Genomic DNA, 18095 nt, shown 5'->3' with positions numbered 1-18095 from the left:
ATTCCTGCCGGCATTTGCTCATGGTAAAATAGTTGCAGAAAGAACTTTTTTAGAAAATTGAAATGGTGTTCATATTCCATGTGTGAATTTGTGCTCCTCATTTTGTGCCTGATTCTTGTTCTTTATGTATGGCCCTCCTAGCACTTGAATGATGTGCTTTATTTGCACAGCCTTAGTCAATCTAATTATCTTTAGGAAAGTCTGAAGTTTCAGTTATTTTGAGTGACATGGCTGTTTAGGGCCCTTCTTTTCAAGAAATTTTATCTGGATTTGGCTTTGTGCTCTGAGAAGTTTCATTGTTCACAGAACAACTGATTGCAATAGCTTTATGAACTGCATGAAGTCTTCACCCTGCTGGGTTTTAATTGAATGCAAAATTACCCAAAGCTCAATTTGCTTTTACAAAAAGTATGTTATAATATGTTTCAAGTTGGATGTTCTGACTGCAGCTGCTGCAGCAGATGTTTTGTGTGGAGATGTGCTCTCTTTTGCTGTGCATAAAACTGTCTAATATTCTGAAAAAATTACTCTGCAAAATGCAAGTCCCTTGTGCAGTGTTGTGGTAATGACAGAAATATCTGTCAAGACAATGTGATGATGCTTAATATTGCATTGCAGTTTTTGTTAATCTGTGGTGGAAAATCACTCCTGTTTTATTTTCCTTCTGTAGTGGCATACTGAAGCTGTTTCTTAGAGAAATTTGGGTTGGAAGGGACCTCTGGTGGTCATCTGGTCCAACCTCCTGCTCAAAGCATGTTCAACTAGATCAGGTAAATTCTTCCTTGTATCTAATTTAAATTTCCTGTTTCTCAATTTGTGTCCTTTGCCTCTTGTCCTCTTACTCTGCATCTCTGAGATGAGTCTGCCTCCATCATCTCTGCACTCTCTGACTGTAACTGTAGACAGTACTGAGGTCTCCCCCAAGCCTTCTCTTCTTCAGACTGAACTAACCCAGTTCCCTTAGGCTCTCGTACATCCGGTGCTTCAGCTTCCTGACCATCTTGGTGGCCTTCCGCTGGACTTGCCCCAGCCTGTCTGTGTCTTTCTATTATTGGGGGTACCAACACGAGATACATTCTTACTAGTGGTGAGTAGAGAAGAGGAAATGGTTCTCTTGACCTGCTGGCTACAGTCTTGTGAATTCAGCCCATGCTTGTGGGCTGTTAATTCAGTACATGCTTGGCCGCCCTTGCCACAAGGCATATTGCTGGCTCATGTTCAGCTTGTTGTCCATTGCAGGTCCTTCTGCAGAGCTGCTCCCTAGCAGTCAACCCCCAGCCTGTATGGGGTATTCCCTCCCAGTTACAGGACTTTGCATTTGCACTGGTGATCCTCATGAGGTTCCTGTCACTCCCTTTCTCCAGCTTGTACAAGTCCCTCTGAGTAGCAGTTTGCCTTCCAGCCTCTTGATGAGCCCTACATAATCAGTGAACTTGCTACAAGTGCACTCCGCTTCATCGTAGTATTAGTCCCTGAGGGGTACCACTGATAAACAGCTGCCAGCTGGACTTGGTATGGATAATATAACCCTTTGAGCCTGGTAGTCTGGCCAGTTCTCCACCTGGGTTTTCATGGCAGCATTCATCCTAAGCTGCTGAGGCTGGTGGTCTTTGGTATTTACTATTTTTGAGTTATGAAAACTATATTCAATCTGAGGAGCCTGGTTTTGGTACTTTTTACGCTTACAGGCATCTCTATGGAGGTGAACATAGGTTCTCTTCTTTCCATTGAAGAGAAACTCTGTGTTGACTGGTGGTTGGTCAGCCAAGACTGGGGAAGGAATGGGAAGGGATGCGATAGCTTTGTCTGAGGAGGCAGTGATACTGGATTTTAAAGGAACAGTGGGGAGAGAGCCTTTGTAAGTGTGAGCGGCTGCTCTTGGGAACAGTAATGAGGAGGAGATCCCCTAAACAAGAAAGAATTCTCTATAAAATCAAGAGATGCACTAGAAGTGCGTAGTCTCTATTAATGCATTTTATATCTACAGGTATATATTTATCGGGGTGCAAGATGTCTGCCCTGAGGCTGATTTCTAACAGAACCTCCCAGCAGGCCTTGTCTAACTCTGATTACACCTGGGAGTACGAGTACTATGAGTACGGACCAGTGTCCTTTGAAGGCCTGAAGGCTCATAAATGTAAGTTCAGTAGAGACATACTTTATTGCAACTGAGCTTCCACATCTTAATGTTCCTTCTCTTAACTTGTAACTAATTATTGTACAAAAATACCTCTCCCAATTTTTTTGATTCTCAGCAACTAGAGGTATTAGTCTATTTATTAGGTTATATGCAATTGTTTATTTTTCTGTGTCTTTTTGTTGACTGCTTTGCTTGTACGTGAGATAACCATGGATTTCCTAGCTATGGTAGAAATCTGTCAATACTGAGGCATAGCAGAGCATCAGGAACAGTTTATAACAGCAAATACAGCCACTGCTGCTTCTGGTGACTACTTGGTATGATCTGTGTTGTTTTGTTCTTGTTCCTGTTAATGCTAAAAAGGCAGTGGTGCGCAGCCTTACTGCTTTTGTTTTTCTCCGTAGAAAATTAAATCTAAGGCTTTTAAAAGATTTAAAACAAAAGAAGAAATACCTCTTTCTGAAGAAATTTTTATCATTGGGACTTCCTTCATAGGAGGAGTGTGCCAAATTCAGTATTCTGCTAGTACTGGAGCTGTTTTACAGTAAAAGGAAGAAGTGGGGGAGAGAGACCAGAAAGATGGAAAAATATGGGTAGGAATTGTGAGGAAATTTAGCTAGGACAAGCTAATACAGCTGGACGAACATTTATCTAAAATCCAGGCATTGCCTTTGGCTTTTATGTAAAAATTTTTTTTTGGGGGGTGGTGAAGGAGAAAAAAGTAACAGAGACTAACTCAGAATTACTGGGTGTGTTATGCAAGCATTTTGCCAAAGAGAAGCAGACCAACTTGTTTCTTTGTCTGAGCTGGATACACTGTGAGAGAGTTTGAGCACCAGCCTTCGAAGTATTGGGGAAGGGTCTCCATCCAGTGCTGGAGCAGTGGTCCAGGGTGGGATACATATTTTCTACCTCATCTGTCATGATGGGGATTCAGACTGGGAAAGAGGAGTGCCTGCAGTGGAAAATAGCAGCCTGGAAAGGCTGGTCTCCCTTGGCTCTGCACATTCAGGAGGTTTGGGGGAGGCTCTGCAAGGGACAGAAAAGACTTGCTGAAGTTATTAACTCTTTTTAAAAAAAAATAGAATAGAATTTGCTTTTTAGCATGAATTGTACTTTACTCTTCCCCCCCCGCAAAAAAAAGTCTGCTGATTACTGTCTGTATTTTCATAAATGTTAGGTACTTGAAAAATGTAGGTTAGCTTTTATCATGTTTCTAATTTATATTCCATTCTTCCACTTAATCAGAGGCCAAACCTGATTACAAAGATTACTGATTACAAAGATTAGCTGCAGTGTTATGTACATGCCTTCTTTTTAGCTCGGTGTGTCAAAGAGTGTAATGGGAGAAAAAGAAAAAAATGATGGTTACCTCTGGATTGCAGAAGGGGTAGTGGCAAAACAGATCTTGGATTGCCATCGAAGTGATTGCCCTGCTAAGTGTGGCAGCTCAGCCTTGCTGTCTGGCTGTGTTGTTCGTCAAGCAGGAGGGTTCTGGATAACTCTTACTAGAGAACAGGGCAGAAGTAACAACCGCTTTTCAGGTGGAACTTGATGTACTTATAGAAGAGGTTAATAGTAGTATTGAATTGGTGACCTAGGAAGTCCCTTCTGCTTTTGTGCCCCGCCTCCCCTTTGGGTTTTTTTGGTGTTTGTGTGTGTTTTTGTTTTGTTTTTCTTTTTAACTGATAGATTGGAGTTGGCTCTATTTACTTTGGTGTTACTGCATGCATTCTCAGAAGGCCAAGTTTAATCTGGTAAAGGAACAGTCTATGTCTATGGTGTGTATGGAATCTTGTTGGTTTTTTAAATTTTTTTCCTTTATTTTTTTTCCTTAGTTGATGAGTTAAGATTTGCAGTTTGATCAATATAATCTATGTGCGTATTTTTTAGACATCTTATTTGATCAGACTTTACATTTTGGTTATCAGTGCAGTTGCATATCATTGAAGCACGTCTTACTAATTGGTAGGTACTAGTAACTGTAAATGGTTAAGTGGTAAATATTTTTAATGGGAGTTTTTATTTTTAGATAAAACTTTCAGGTACTGCAAAGTCTGGTAGGATGGTAGATAAACATACGCTGTTTTGTATTAGTAAGGCCAAATACAAGATGCATCTTGAACCACTGTTCATAAGTATATAAGGCTATAGTTATAGAATCATTCTGAATATACTTTAGGGCTCATAATGCATGGAATTACAGAAATAAACTCATACCAGTATGCTTTAAGCAGAAGGGAGTATTAGAAACTGCCTCCCCTCTCCCCAGACACCTATACTCAAACCACCCTCTAGTTATTTTACAAAGGGTGTTGAGAGGGGGAGATGCAGCAGAGGTGGAATAAACATTGTGGTGGGAGGCTTGAAACTTAACTCCTTCACTTAACAGAAAAAGGGATTAAGGAGTGACTTGACTGTGATAAAGTATTTTCACAGGGAGAAAATCTCAAGTTGCAGCAGGCACTTTGACTTTACAGAGAACGAGCAAATGGTTTGAATTGATTTCCAGTTTCCAGATCTGCCTTTTAGCGTGGAAGATATTTCACAGTGGGAGTGTGATTAGCTGTTGGGGTCAAGCACCAGGCAGGATAGCCAATTCCTTGCTTTCTGGTGTCTTTAGTTAGTCCTGCAGGAGATTCAACAGGCTGGCTAAAGTTCTGTGCTGTGCCTGCTGCACTCGGTCAGACAGATCATCATGTAGCTTTACAGCCAGAGAGGATCTTTGAGGTTCAGTAGTAGCTGTGTAATGAGAGGTTAAGGGTAGATAGGATACCTGTCCTGACCAAGACTTCCCTCTTGCATGTTTGTATGTTAATTTTTTGGAACTTATACAGTGGAAGTTTTGAATATTTGCATAAACAAAAAATAACTAACCAAAATGACAGTTTTATGAAAATACTGAAAAATTATGAAAACTGAAAATTATGAAAAATATATGACAGTATATGAAAATACTACCTGCATACTGCGGGTTCTGGACCAGGTCCTATTTTGGGTTGGTGCTCTGTGACTTTGGGCCATGCTTATCATTTGATTCTTGTCTGGGAATATGTTTGTCCCACTTGGACCTCTCTTAGTCGAGTTCCTGGAAGCTTTGAGCTTCCTTCAGGAGCAACTGTGGATTAACTTTGAAGTTATAAGTGGACGTAGATTTTTTTTTAAATAGGACTGGTGATTTACCTATGTGTCCATTTGCTATAAAAGAGAACAGTAGGTATGTTTTATGCACACAGGCAAAAAGCCATGCTCTTTGCAATTGCTTCTATATTTGGCTATTGCACTGGTGTTTTCCTTTTAATTAACTGGTGATTTGACTTTTTCTATCCAAATCCATTTGGCTCCTCTGAAATCATATTGCACTTTTCTGTATGCGAGTTGGAAACCCAAATTAAAATTTATTTTAAAATGTCTTGTTATATGTTGGTTATTGATATTTGTTGAGGTAGCAAATTGTTTTATCTGTGGTTCCGTTTATTTCAGAACCATCTATCTTACCACTGGAGGAAAGCTAGATTTTCCTAAGCCTATTGTGCCAAAGAAACCCATCAAACCCCAGAAACCTAATGGTCTGGGGCAGAAATCAGTTAAAATAACAGGAGTTCAGTTCTACAGGGACAGAGATTTTTGCTGAAAATCAAATAATCTTCTCTTCTGAGTTCTAGCACTGAAGTTATTTTCAAAGCACGGCTTGGAAATGGGCCAGGCATCACAAAGCGAGCTGCTCTTATTTTACTAATGAAGAGAATTCAGTGTCTTCCCTCTTGCAGTTTGTTTCTGGTTTGTCCAGACATCAGTAATATTTGGGCTAGAAATGAGAGCTTCAACGGCAGCTTTCTGTTTGAAAATGGATAATGATAAATCTGGTTGTCCGTCCTCTTTGCCACTCAGGAATAAGCTGCAAAGTCTTTGGGGATTTGCAGTCATGCTGCGTGTGAAAGGAAACTTTTCTGCAAGTGCAGGTGAATCACTGATCATCTTGTTTTCTCTTTTTCACCAGATTCCATTGTGATTGGATTTTGGGTTGGTCTTGCAGTTTTTGTCATCTTCATGTTTTTTGTCCTGACCCTGCTGACGAAGACAGGAGCACCACATCAAGAGTGAGTCTGAAAATTGGAATAACAAATCCAGCCTGCTAAAGTGGTGTGAATGTTCTTTTGCAGCCCCCAAACAAGCAGCAACACTGCTGATATTGCACTGGCTCAGGAGCGTCTTGTTCCACCTCATTCTTATGAAAGGGTGCAGTCTATCTTCGTTTCAAATAATCTTTGTTCCAAGCACTTCTAGGAGACCAGTTCTGCAGAACTGTTATTCATGTGTTCCCTATTTTGCAAATAGTCAGTAGGCATGCCATAAGAGAAGGGAATAGCTGCATGTATGCATTTTCATGCTAAAAGGAAGTTGGTGTGTAGGCTGCCAAACAGCTTTAGAGTACTGTTCTGCAAATAAATGGGGTCATTCTAGGTAGGCTTATGTTATGATGAAGTGGAACGGAGAAATGTGAATATTGACAGAGTATATACAAATAATGCAGTGCAGATGTTAAATGAAGGAAGGTGAAGTCTGGCGGGTTTCCACATATTTTTGTGTTGAACTCCAAAAGGTAGTTAGGTGGTATTTAAAAAAAGTCTTCCCTTAACCCTGTAGCTCCCCTGGTCTCCGAGTGTTTTAATTTCTGCTGAGAAATTCCAGTAGATGCTGAAGTACATATCAGCTCTGCATATATTTAACACCAGGGTCCCCTGAAAGCCACAAACTAACCTTTTTTTCTTGTTCTTTCTGGGTGCTAAGTATGTGCAGACCATGCCTTGCCTCAACCATTCATCTGCATTTGCACAGCACACAGGCTGTCAGTGTCCCTTCCTCTGAGAAAGTTTGAACCCGCATCTTCTTTATGGCATGCAAGCCTGAGTGGAGAAATAAAAAGCCTCTCTGGAGGGTGAGATTGCTTGCAGGCAGGTAGCAATGATGAGAAGCTGATTGTGAAAGGCAATTGTTAGTGCTTATTATCACTTCCTAAAGCAGCCTGCCTATCTCTGCCTACTTTGTTATTTAGCCACATATAGCCTGGCTCTGAACCTTCGTGTAACTGCACATCTCTAGAGACAGGGCCATATTAGAGAGGATGTATGTATATAGTGAGCCTCATCTGTGGTCCTAAATTTTTTGCTTCTGTGAGAAGGAAATAGAGGCAGAAGAATTCAGCTTCCCAGACCTAACTTGCTGGTATTTTTGCCTCCCTTACGGACTGTCATAAATAGCCAGACCTTGCTCCCAAATATATTTAAAGCCATGCGAATAATTTGAGAGGGGAAGAAGTGATGAAGTCAAATATACAACAAAGAGAATTTAATTTAATATGGATTTGAAAACTAAATGTGTACAGTACTGGAAATAGGTCATCCAGGAATACACTAAGGGCAATGAATACTGTTGTTTCCTCTTATTTTTTATACATGTATACAAAAACTGGTGAACATAAATACCTCCCTGTAAAACCAGTGCAGACTGTGGTTTTAGTTTGCCTGCATCTTATACCTGACTGGATTCTTCATGACTCATCGTTTCGTTAGTGGGCTGTCTTGCAGCCCTCCTTTAGAAATGGATATTAATGGGATTCCTATGTCTTGGGAGAAAACCAGCCTGATTGCTGGATGTGTCTCTGATTTCAGTAAGTCAATTTGGCTGTTCTTTAAAGTACCATTAATGTAAGAGATAAGTGTAACTGAGTTCAGATGGATGGATCCAAAGTAGAATACTCTGATTTTTTTAGTAGTATGCTTTTCTTGGCTCAATATAAAGGGGTATGATAGCATGTACTTTTCAAAATTGTACAAGATGTTCAGAATTCGGTACATTCTCAGACCAGAAGAAAAGGGTCAGGATATGGATGGGGAGAGGTAGAAATATAATTAGTTACGGAAATGATGCCTGTTGCACTTTTCTTTTGTTTGCTTGCATATTAGAATGTGTAGAACATTAGCTTGTGTGACAAAACAAATTTTTGAGATTCTTTCTGAGAAGTACTCTCGTTCATCACTTGGGAGAAGACAGTACGCTATATTTGTTTCTGCATTTAAACGCATCCTTAAAATTGCATTAATGCAACAAATGCATGCGTTCATGTAACTGATCTGTACAAAACATTGGCAGATGTAATCTCAAAGCTTCGTGCAGCTATTGAGGCAAGTTGTAGCACTGGTGAAATGACAAATTATTATTTTTTTAATCTTTTTGTTAAGAAATCAGTTGGTTTTGGTTAAGGATTCTGGAGTAAAATCCACTTAGAGAAATGCAGATCCCCTGAAAGAAAAACTTCTACAGATATATGTATGTGTTTGCTGAAAACTTTTTCAGGAAGGTTTCTCAGGTTCAGGGTAGCATTTCTGGATTGGCACTAAGGATCTATCTAGATCCCCAAGTTCCCTTTGCAAACCCTGCTGCTTGGAGGATTAGCTACTTATTCCTTTCCACAGTTTGCCAAGTACCCCAGGTCACTTCAGGGAGTGTTCAGAGAAGGAAAGTTTAAGCTATAGAGAAGTATCAAGGGTCAGTTCCAAACCAGTATGCCCCTGGTAGAAAGGTACACTGGGTAAAATGGTCTGTACCCTGCCAGTGCACTCGAGTCCCATGGACAGAGTCCAGAGCTTAATCCTGAATCCAGCCAACTAGAACCCAGCATCGTAGGCTGGAAGATTCCCAGAAAAGGGAGCTTGGGTTAGTTCATTGGCAACTGCTTGTTTTGAGTGGTTTTCAGTATGTGATGCTCAAAGTGTCTGGCACTCGCCTTCCTGCTGTCTTCTTGGCAGCTTCTGGGACTCAGAAGGTCTTGTTGGCCCAAATATTGCTAAAGGGATTTGATTGTCCATGTGGCTATGCTCCTTTCCATAGTGAAACTGGGATTTCTGAGGCTGCTTTTCTTATTTTGAGTGTTCTGAAAAGATACACACTGAGGTGTACTTGCATACTGTAATATGCAAGTTTCTAGTCTAGTTAAAAAAAAATAAACAAAATTTCTCCCCGAAATACAGAAAGATAGTATTTGTGAATTTTAGAATCTGAAAATATGACTGTGTATTGGATCACGTGTTACCTGCTCATGAGCACAGGATTTTTCTCTATCGTATGTCCTCACCATCCTGGGTCATAAAATTTCTTTAGCTTGCCATTGCCAGTCTTGTATGCCACTCTTTGCAGTCAGCCTTTGCTCCTTCATAGCTCACTGGATTATAAAGCACTTTCTACACCTATGAACTAGTTTTACTTTTCTGAGGGATGAATTTTAAGCTTTCTTCCAAAGTCACTTCTTCCTAGGCTTACAGCACTTGTCCTTCTTTTTGTGCTTATTTGTCACCTCCACTGTTTGTGCCACAATACTACACAGACACTCTTGGTGAGAGATTTGCAAAACTATACATGCAATTTAAATTTGGAGTGGTGATACCTGTTGTGTTATAAATACATAAATGTCAGTCATCAGTCTGAAAGCTACTACTATTATTGCAGTCTGTTTGCCTCCTGGTGTGTATACAGTGGATTATCTTGCATCAGTGTAAACGTTATGCTTCTTCATGCTTCATGTCGAAATGCAGAATGAGCCAATAGTTTTCACAAACTAGGTGACTGCTTTGATTTGAAGGCTACTGTAACTGATTTTGTTAGGACTGAATTCTCTTATGTAATGGAAGTAAATTAGCATTTGAGAAGCAGGGATCTTTAAGATTAACTGTGACTGAAAGACTAATGGTAGGTATCCTCTCAACTTGAAAGTTTTAGGTATAGATTTCTGAAGGTGCCATCTAAGGCTTTCAAAAGCATGTAGGAACTTACCTTCTACTGCAGACTCAAGGGAATTAAATGATAATGTTTCTCTGAAAATCTGTGTAAGTGCTGTGTGCAACTACTTTAGGAGCCCAACTATCTGGCTCCAGTGTCATTTGCTACATGTTCACATGTAAACAGTATGATTTATTAATTCTTACTGAACAAAACTTCTGAGAATGGTTGGATTTTTCACTGCTCTTCCCCTGAATACCTCTACTGCCATCCAGATGCAAATAGCTTGCATTTTGTGATGACAGCATATAAATGCAGCCTGACAAAGAATGTGTTACTATCTGCAAAACTTGTAAATTGTGGCTTGAGCTTTTTTCAACCCCAGCTGTTCACAGCTCCTGTACAAGTGCATGCAGATTAGAGCTGGTTTGAGCTAACACTTCTAGAAAAATCCAAGAAAGATGTTAAGATGTCTTTCCTGGGCTGTGTGTCCGAATTGTTAAGACTGCCAGTCTTTATAGCAGTCTTTAGTTCAAGCTCTTCTAATTTGGAAATACGAATGTCATTGACTGAATTTAGTGGAAGAGATGGTTTGATGTCTGGATGACCAAGCACTCAAGTTATGCCTTTAGTGGCAGCAGTGCTGCCTATGTCTTATAAATACTTTATCTATCAAAGGTTTTTCTCAGTGTTCTGTAAGCTGTTTTTAAAAACCTGATATCAAGTAGTAACAAGAAGAAATACTCAAGAGTATTTCTAAGCTCATTTAGTGAGCTGATTATTGAAGTATATTGATTACTAGAACTACCATTTAAGAGTGCTGGCATTGATAACTTATAATTTATCATGATAATTTTCCATGGAGTGACTTAAAATAGCTTCAGCAGAAAATAATAGTGCTGTCTTTTAAAGTCTGTTGTAGATAAACTGTAGGGTTTCCTTTCTTCCCAATCATAAAGGTTGCTGAAACCCAATTTGCTGTTAAGAACTCAAATAGTTCTACTTTTGTACTCACTGTATTTTTCTTTTTTGTCCTTAGCAATGCAGAACCTTCTGAAAAAAGATTTCGCATGAATAGCTTTGTGGCAGATTTTGGAAGACCTCTAGAGTCGGAGAGGGTCTTTTCTCGTCAAATAGCTGAAGAGTCCCGGTCACTTTTCCATTTCTGTATTAATGAGGTGGAACACTTGGACAAAGCAAAACAAAGTCAGAAAGGTCCAGGTCTGGAGAGTAATGTCCACTTCCAGGAAGTTCCCAGGAGCAGTGGAATGTTTGAGGAGGACCTAAATTGTCTTACAAAATTTAACATTCCTAACTTTGTGAACACTGAGCAGAACTCTTCACTAGGTGAGGATGATCTCCTCATCTCAGAGCCACCAATCATTTTAGAGAGCAAATCAGTCATGCAATCTTCCCATCGGATCCTTGACTGAGAAGTCTTTTACTTTAACGTAAACATTCCTGTTACTGTCCAGTTTGAAGCCTTTCTTGGCCTTCTGGTATTTTGATAGAAGGTATTTCAGACCTGTGCTTTTTATTGTATTTAAGACTGGCTGTGCTGACAGAACTCAGTTTAGACAAAAGTAAAACACTGACTGCTTTATTCTGATGCGTTCTGTGGTCTAAACCTTTTGCCCAGCATTACTTTTGCTTCCTGATTTGTTTGTTTGTTTTGTTCTTTGTTTTTAAATGACTGCTTATGTCCAGTTTCTAAAGGATACTGTAATAATTTGTGGGGACTGTGAAGGCCTGGCACTGGGAGGTGTATGGAAACTCCCCAGCCAAGAAAAGTGTAAACCTCAAATGAAGCAAGGAATAAATAGGCAGCCCCTGAGGAAGTTCTGCAGTTTCTACCACTCTGAAAAAGGACACCTTGAAACTGAGCAGCACAATGGATATCTGCTGGGCATGAACTTCAACTTCTGATTCCTAACTGCTTTTCAGTGCAGGTTAAACTCAGCTTACAAAGCTTCCAGAGGGAATTACCTTGCATATTAAATTGTTTGGTTACAGTGTTTACAAAATGCTACCACCACCTGCTGCTGAGTGAAAGCAATTTGGCACCTGTTAATTATAGTACTTCAGAGTGACATTCTGACAGCTGCCCAGTGGCGGCCTGGAATTAGTATTCTACACAGAAACAGTAATTTTGATTTTTTGTGTGTGTGTGTGTATTGCTGATGCAAACTTCCAGTTTGGTAAGTACAGGATTCAGTAGCTGTATCACAGGAAATCAGCTAAAAACTATTCTTTTGCCATTAGAGTTACTGTATGCAAATGGTGGTGGCATGTTAACGCTGTTCTCCCGGGGAAAGGTTTGTTAAGGAATTGAATAGGTGTAATTTCAACCTCTGTTTTTTAGAGAAGGAGTAAGGTTCTGAACCTTAGCCAGTACTTAAATTACACTTCAGTTTTCTTCAAAAAGATGGTAACTAATGGCCAGATGTTTTTTAGAGCAAGCACATAGGATGCAGAGGAACCAGGTTCAAATCCTTTGTTGGATTTGGAACAAGAGTGCTCTGCAAGTTCTCAACTGAAATGAAACTAGTGGATTCAAGATACTGTGCCTAACTGGGTTTTCTTGAAAGTAACCTTTTTGTATACAACCTGTTAGTGTCAGAGTTAAAATGTAGCATGGCCTGCTGATACATGCTTAAATGCCAATTAAGTCGTTTGTCCTTCACCTGGCAAATAGGGAAAAAAGTGCGTTTAAAGAATAAAAGGAGTGGGGGAAACTTTTTTCGCATTTCCTGTGTCCTTATAAACCACTTATACCTAGACTTCCTGTTTCCAAATGTAATTAATTCTTGCACTACTTTCTAGTGCTTAAAGTAATGGGATTATACCTGAAGCAAAGCAGATACTGTTTAGAACTAGCAGATTATGTTGAAAATAGTTCCTAAGAGAAGACCAAAGTGAACCCTGTTAGAAATGAGCATTAGCTGCATGGGCTGCAACATAGGTCTCCAGGATGATGGTGCTTCACGTACAGAAAAGGCTGCCTTTTACAGTAAGTACTTAACTATGAGTGATTATGAAAGCTGTAGCTGTGGACTTTCCTTTTCTCTTCCTAAACTTCTTAATTTGGGAAATCAGTTTTCTGAATGTGGCAGCTGCTTCCCGCTGAGGTACCTTAAACAATTGTTAGCTATCTAGAGCTTCAGTTCAGAAAAAAGCTTAAGCATAATATTGTTCTTGCTAACAAGCTCTGGGACTTCTACTAAATGGCTTTTATAGCCTATTTCTGGATGAGTGAGCTGCCTTCAATGATGTTTGATCTATTCTTTTAATTTTTTCCTTTGCTATGCTTGAAAACCAGAAATGTGGGGAAAATCTGTGTAGAAGAAATATCCATCTCCTCCACAATCAAGAAATGAAGCTTTTTTTTTTAAAGCATTTAAAACTAGGTTTCAGAATAATGCAGGTCTGGATTTAGAAAAAGAAAAGCTTGCTATTCCCAGTGGGCTAACCTAAGCTTTTCTTCTGCCACTTTAAATCTTTGTGGCTTTTGTTTAGGTGCATAACTGCTGCCTTGGGGAGAAAGAAGTATTTGTGTGTTATGGATGCTGGTGACACTTAATGCCTAGATGAAAGGTGTTTAATAACATGATCAAGGTATAATACCAATTTAACTTACAACATATTTGAACTGTATTCTTGGCATCCTTCTGAAGCATTGTATTCCTCCTGTGAAGGTATTTGAGTGTTTGGTTCCTGCTTTTGTTCTTTCCTGATGGTAGTTCTACTTTTTTCATCTTCTCTCCCTTCTATCTTTCAAGTCTTTCATCCTGCTTTTTAGAGGAGAATAATCTGGCAGTCCCCACCTGACTTCAGAAGCACTGTGGCAACAATGGAGTCTGATTCAGATTTGTGCTCTCTCTGTCTCTGCAATAGAGCAGAGTCAAGGGCAAATGCAGAAACTTTCTGCAGTCTTCAAAAGCTGTTATTTTAAAGCTATTCATTCTTTCTTTTTCTTTTTAAGAACTAATAGACACAATGCTTTGCCTCAGGGAAAAGGGGTTTGGTATAATAACCAGCATTGTATAACCTGTTGAAAAAAATTAATCTTTTCCCAGAAAGCCAACATGAGTTGATTCACTATGGAATGAACAGAAAGTGGTTTGACCAGGGTAATCCTTCAGAAGGAGTCCCTGGAATTTAATGGTGTTTGAAAATGGAATTATTGCAAGTTTTCTTACTACTTGGGCTGTCTTGTTAAAGAGCCCCTTCTTAAAATTCACTATAAATGCATCACGTGTGGTAGATTAACATCATGGAGAGTTCCCCTAAGGTAATTACATATATTTGTTTGCATAAATGTGTATTGTATCCTGGGAGAACCTAGTAGGTCCATTATGTATTCCAGTTTTCCAGTGAATAGTTGTGAAATGTTCTTCTGTGTGAACAAGTTTTAGTTGTGTACCTTTTTAAAAATACCCCATAAAGCAGCTACAATGTAAAATCAGAAAATGCCTGTTTCTAGAGGGAAAAAAAAAGGAAAGGTAAACCCATGAACTTCTCTGCTAAAATCCTGTGATGTATGATAGCTGAGGCTAAAAGGTGAAGTGATATATTATTTGTCATGCAATTTAGTATTTATGCACCTGAGCTGTAGATCTTGAATACTTCAATACTGACATTTTTTTGCCACTCTGTGAATAAAAGAACCCCGCAAACCCCTTCACAAGCCACTGGCAAAGAAGGAATTCAAGTGTGCTTTTCCCTTTCTACACTGCCTTATCCTCCTGGCAGTGAAAGATGATAGAGCTAAATAAATCAACTAGAGCTACTGCAGAGCTGGACTGAACTTACTAGCCTCATGACATGTATTTCAGAGAACTTGAAATAGAACATACTGCTTATGTCCTGCTACAAGTACCACAATGAGAACTGATATTCTTCTGCACACCCTATTTTCTTCTCTTGAACAATCGTCTTCTCTGTAATCTAGGCTACTCAGTCACACAGCTGCTCACTTGATTTCCTAAAGGCCTCAAACATAACAATTCAAATTATTATACTCCAGCTGCTTTGTTGCAAACAAATGAATTCCAGCTTAAATATAAGGCCATGATTCAAAGAAATGATGTTTAAGATTCTTTTAATCCATTCATTACAATGCCTCCTGGAAATGCACGATAAAAGAGTAGGACATAAGAAAAGGAAAAATATACAAGGGGAATATATAATTCTATTACTCTCTGAAAGATCTCACTGAAATCCTGAGTAGAACACAGTAATGACCTGTTTTAGAATTACAGAATCACAGAATAGTTTGTTAGAATTACAGAATCACAGAATAGTTTGGGCTGGAAGGGGCTTTTAAAGGTCCTCTAGTCCAACCCCCCTGCAGTGAGCAGAGACATCTTCAACTAGATCAGGTTGCTCAGGGGCAACCTGTTTCCAGGGATGGGGCATCTACCACCTCTCTGGGCAACCTCTGCCAGTGTTTCACCACCCTCACTGGGAAAAATTTCTTCCCTATGTCTAGGCTTTTGTCAGCCTTTGTTCTGGTTCAGGGTATTTTCCTTTTTCTGTACTGTTAATTGCTAATACCTTTAGCAGAGAAATTAAAACTTGGACATTAGTTCTCCAAAAAGAACACCATTACTATAGCCATGCAAGACCAGAGACAGTCTGTTCATGGTAAATGCCTAAAAACTCACACTGCTACATAAATGCATGTAAGAATACAGTATAGTAATGGTAAATAATGCTGTCCCTGCTCAGTAAAATAGAGGGAGAATTTAATTTGAAATCTAATTCAAACTACGTAAGATACCAGCATTTGCTGAAAACTGACTATAAGAATTTTAAAAGGTGTTTGAATGAACTGTATGAACCCTAAGGCAACCCCACCCTTGACCTCAGGATTGGATGTTTGACAGAGAGTTTCTAGCAACCTGAAGAATAGAAGAAATGCTTCTGCCAGCCCCTTCTGTCCTAGGCAGTGCCCTCGCATACCTACATCCAGGAGCAGGCCTCTCTGGGAACACAAGGGTTGCTGTAATTAAAAAAAAAAAACAAAACCACACCTCACTTCAGGTCACACACTTTAATAATGTTACACATATAGCAAATTGTACAAGAAATAAACAGTAAGTTGAAATTACTCAGTTTTATCCTTTTCATTTGCAAAAGTCCCAAAGCAAGAAAACACAGCATATTTACACAGGCTTATATTTTATATACAAAGCATTATTGTATTTACACATTTTATGAATTACAGACTTATTGGGGGACAAAACATCCATACTAAAAATAATGAAAATCTCTGACTATGAAACAACTATATTAATTGCCAATTGACCATCCTTTTTTTGTGTGTGTGTGTGTGTGTGTGTGTACGCTCAAAAAAAAAAAAGCTTGCACTGTTGATTACTGCCTGTATGGTACAATTTGTTACACTATTTTGTGTTTGATGCATGCTTGGTCACATGCTTGTGTAAGTCAAAACATGTGTTGACTGCTGGTCCCTGAAGAAGCACGGTACATAAATACATATACACAGACCTCAACTATTTCACATTTGACTAAATGCTACCTTCAACCAATACTCCAGGGGCCTGAAGAGTACATTCTAGCTTTTATCTTCTTTTTGCCCTAAATAAGTATAGTTGATTTGATTGATCTACGACCTCAATATATGTGCTGTGGAATTCTTAAGGACTTTCAGTGCTGAGGCTTCAAACTAGTAATTTATTGTTTGAAAAACCTGTCATTACAGCCACCAAATAGCTAGCTATCTTGAATTTTCTTTACTGTAATTTGACGTACTGCTTCTCCTTTTTCTGTCCTCTTAGCTGCAGCTTTTTCACAGGACAAGTGTTTAACAGCCATCCTCATCTTCCCTCCCCAGTCTCCTCTCTGGAGCAGGGCAGCCCCTGTGGGTTCAGGGTCTCTAAGGCTACATTTTCTAGACCACAGATTGTTCTTTTCCCACAGTTGGCCCATCTCTTTTTTTGAAATAAGGAACCAAAAGCTTAGCACAACACGTTAGTGATGCAGTAGGAATTGCTCCTGGGCTATCTAGCATCTTGCAGGCTCTACACTTAGGTGTATGACTCCAGCCAGGCATAAGAGAAGCGGGAGAAGGCAATGGCTTTTCTGACATTCAGCTTGTTATCTGCTATGCTGCCCAGCGGGTCAGCAGCAAGTTATAGCCACATTCTCTGGGTGGTAGATTATTTCTGCTTAAGCATACTAGTCTCTCTCCTTTGTCACTTGTAAAAATCCTACTCAATACAGCCTTCCCTTTTGAAAGGGATACCAATGACTACTCCCACATAGTCTTTTACAGGCTTTTTTCATATCTGCCCCATAACAATTCAGCTAGACCACTCTGCCATCACTCCTACCAGCACAGTTGGAAGTATCTGCAAAGTAAACAAAATAGTTTGAACTTGAGCATGACCAGAGAATGCCTGCCCTGCTCCAGCCCTCCAATCATTCACAAAGTTGAAATGGGTCTTAAAGATAAGGGAAGGAACGTTTTATGAATTGGAGGAAGAGAAGCAATATGTTGGAAAATAGGATTTTCATGCCCTACTGAATGAAAAATGGTAACTCTATATACTAAAAATACAAGCCAAACAGCATATTACTTGAATTGTTCACAAAGGAATCACTGTAAGAGAAGACAAGTTATAAACACAAGTGGAAAATATTCAGGCATGCTCTACCGCATCTGGAAAAGCATCAAATGGAATTTCTCAATGGTAATTGACTTTATTCTAAGTTTTTTTTAAAAATTGCATGTAACTTTATTCCTAAAAAAAGGTAAGACATACAATATGACTGGGGTGTTGCTCAGTGCAAACCTACTTTTGGACAAGCAAGATTCCAGATAAGATCAGAATGTAATACAATTTACAAGCGTTACATTAATGATTGCTGATAATACTTTCTATATATAACTTTGAATATTAAAATTCTGCTTGTCTAATCCACTCCTACCTAATCATCTCTTCCAACAGCTGTCTGTCACACTGAATGCACAGGAATTAGGTGCAGGAATAACAACCCCTTGTTTCTGCAGTTCACGTAAAACATCTAATATTGAATCCAATTCCACTCGAAATTTCTCCAGTTCTTGATTCTTCCGTTGTGCCAGTCTTCGCCACTTCTCAACCTCATGGGTTTGCCTTGCTTCCGTAATATGTTGTGTTAGTTGGGCTGC

The 18095-nt window shown here is 39.3% G+C and overlaps 2 protein-coding genes across 2 annotated transcripts in view; one reads left to right on the top strand and one right to left on the bottom strand.

The window, feature by feature from the left end:
- The first annotated feature begins 2010 nt into the window (after positions 1-2010).
- MRAP2 (melanocortin 2 receptor accessory protein 2) lies at positions 2011-11349 on the top strand. The gene is made up of 3 exons (XM_010291960.1): positions 2011-2137; positions 6141-6240; positions 10956-11349. The coding sequence occupies exons 1-3, from the start codon at positions 2011-2013 to the stop codon at positions 11347-11349; spliced, it is 621 nt and encodes a 206-aa protein (XP_010290262.1).
- A 6494-nt stretch (positions 11350-17843) lies between these two features.
- CEP162 (centrosomal protein 162kDa) overlaps positions 17844-18095 on the bottom strand; it is a 48010-nt gene continuing 47758 nt past the window's right edge. Inside the window, exon 28 of the mRNA XM_010291959.1 lies at positions 17844-18095. Coding sequence (XP_010290261.1) covers positions 17877-18095 — 219 coding nt within the window. The 3' untranslated portion in view covers positions 17844-17876.

Source organism: Phaethon lepturus, unplaced genomic scaffold, assembly GCF_000687285.1.
Source record: "Phaethon lepturus isolate BGI_N335 unplaced genomic scaffold, ASM68728v1 scaffold39567, whole genome shotgun sequence".
NCBI classification, from domain to species: domain Eukaryota; kingdom Metazoa; phylum Chordata; class Aves; order Phaethontiformes; family Phaethontidae; genus Phaethon; species Phaethon lepturus.
The sequence above is the reverse complement of the archived record's forward strand: the minus strand, read 5'-3'. Positions and strand labels throughout refer to the sequence as shown.

Coding starts and splice junctions, on each gene's coding strand:
- MRAP2 (XM_010291960.1), top strand. CDS start 2,011: ATGTCTGCCCTGAGGCTGATTTCTAACAGAACCTCCCAGCAGGCCTTG. Junction 2,138..6,140: donor AGGCCTGAAGGCTCATAAAT/GTAAGTTCAGTA, acceptor CTTTTTCACCAG/ATTCCATTGTGATTGGATTT. Junction 6,241..10,955: donor ACAGGAGCACCACATCAAGA/GTGAGTCTGAAA, acceptor TTTTGTCCTTAG/CAATGCAGAACCTTCTGAAA.